This window comes from Acomys russatus, chromosome 13 (assembly GCF_903995435.1).
Source record: "Acomys russatus chromosome 13, mAcoRus1.1, whole genome shotgun sequence".
Taxonomy (NCBI): domain Eukaryota; kingdom Metazoa; phylum Chordata; class Mammalia; order Rodentia; family Muridae; genus Acomys; species Acomys russatus.
This window is the reverse complement of record NC_067149.1, coordinates 50940210-50941945: the sequence shown is the minus strand read 5'-3', so window position 1 is coordinate 50941945 and position 1736 is coordinate 50940210. Positions and strand designations below refer to the sequence as shown.

The window sequence follows — 1736 nt, the reverse complement described above, 5'->3', positions numbered from 1 at the left end:
AGTCTACATGTACATACTAATAGGTAGCGATCTCTGGAGTGTGTTTTCTCCACTCTCCGTGGCTCTCGGCTCTAAGCTGTGAAGCCCTGGGTGTGACGCTCCCTTGCCCAGGTTAATGGCAACCTGGAACTAAAGGCTGATGCTGAGGAGCTCCGGAGAGCAGGGAAAGGCCAGGCCACCATCTGGGAAGGATGACAAAGGTGAAGTAAGCAGAGGGCAGGTGAGCAAGATGGGACTTGTCTTCTTTCGGTGTTAAGTGTGTGGTTATAAGAAGGCTATGTGCTGAGAAGTATTGGATGAGCTAAAAAGTGCTTGACCAGGAAGCCACATCTTGCCTGAGGTTAAAGGAAAAACAAAACAGAAAAACAACCCACCCGCCACAAGGATATGACTTTTAAACAAATTAGAGTCTGAAATAGGGGTGAGCTGATTAAGAGGGAAGGAGCCATCCTAGGACAAGTTTCTGGACACAGAGGCATTAACCTTCAACCCACTGCTCCTCTAACTATGAAATACCTGGTATAGGATATACAGCCATTTTTTTTTTTTTTTTTTTTGAGACAGGGTTTCTATTGTAGTCCAGCTGTCCCGGATTCGCTTTCCTTGAACTCACAGAGATCCGCCTGCCTCTGCCTCCTGTGCGCTGGGACTAAAGGCGTGCACCTCCATGCCTGGCTTATAGTCCATTTTTTCAATAGTTTAAAGCTGAAGCAGAGGCCAGCTGTCTCTTTAGCTCTCCAGATGGAATGCATGGAGCAAGTACCAGGGGTCTCAGAAAAGAAGAAAGACCTAGGACTCCGGATTCTATGGCCCTTTCTCCTTTATTATTGCCCAGAACTGGACTCAAGGACAGCCTGATTGTGAGGGTACAGGAGACACAGGACAGCCTGACTGTGAAGGTACAGGAGACACAGGACAGCCTGATTGTGAGGGTACAGGAGACACAGGACAGCCTGACTGTGAATGTACAGGAGACACAGGACAGCCTGACTGTGAGGGTACAGGAGACACGGGACAGCCTGATTGTGAGGGTACAGGAGACACAGGACAGCCTGATGGTGAGGGTACAGGAGACACAGGATAGCCTGACTGTGAGGGTACAGGAGACACAGGACAGCCTGACTGTGAAGATACAGGAGACACAGGACAGCCTGACTGTGAGGGTACAGGAGACACAGGACAGCCTGACTGTGAGGGTACAGGAGACACAGGACAGCCTGACTGTGAGGGTACAGGAGACACAGGACAGCCTGACTGTGAGGGTACAGGAGACACAGGACAGCCTGACTGTGAGGGTACAGGAGACACAGGACAGCCTGACTGTGAGGGTACAGGAGACACAGGACAGCCTGACTGTGAACATACAGGAGACACAGGACAGCCTGAATGTGATGGTACAGGAGACACAGACTGAAGGAGCTCTGTGAGGAAGCCACTCTTGCAGGTTTCCCCAGCTGGGCCTGGAAATCATGGTAATAACAGCACAGCGGCTGGGCAGGCACTTGAAGTTGTGAAGAAGGAAATGTGCTTACAAGGGTGTGTGCACACAAACATGCATCCACACTCACCAGAGATACATGAATTGTAGAACAAAAAAGAACCATTGGGCCAGGTGTGAGGGCGCACGCCTTTAATCTCAGCACTCGGGAGGCAGAGGCGGGAGGATCTCTGTGAGTTCTAGGCCTGGTCTTCATGGCAAGTTCCAGGACAGTCAGGGCTACATAGACACTGTCTCA

At 50.7% G+C, this 1736-nt stretch overlaps 1 protein-coding gene across 1 annotated transcript; it reads left to right on the top strand.

The window, feature by feature from the left end:
• Nucleotides 1-806: 806 nt before the first annotated feature.
• Nucleotides 807-1427, top strand: LOC127197683 (protein PBMUCL2-like). The gene has a single exon (XM_051155655.1). The coding sequence runs from the start codon at nucleotides 807-809 to the stop codon at nucleotides 1425-1427; it is 621 nt and encodes a 206-aa protein (XP_051011612.1).
• The last annotated feature ends 309 nt before the right edge of the window (nucleotides 1428-1736 follow it).

Excerpts from the sequence above, each read along its gene's own strand:
- LOC127197683 (XM_051155655.1), top strand. The coding sequence starts at position 807 with ATGGCCCTTTCTCCTTTATTATTGCCCAGAACTGGACTCAAGGACAGC.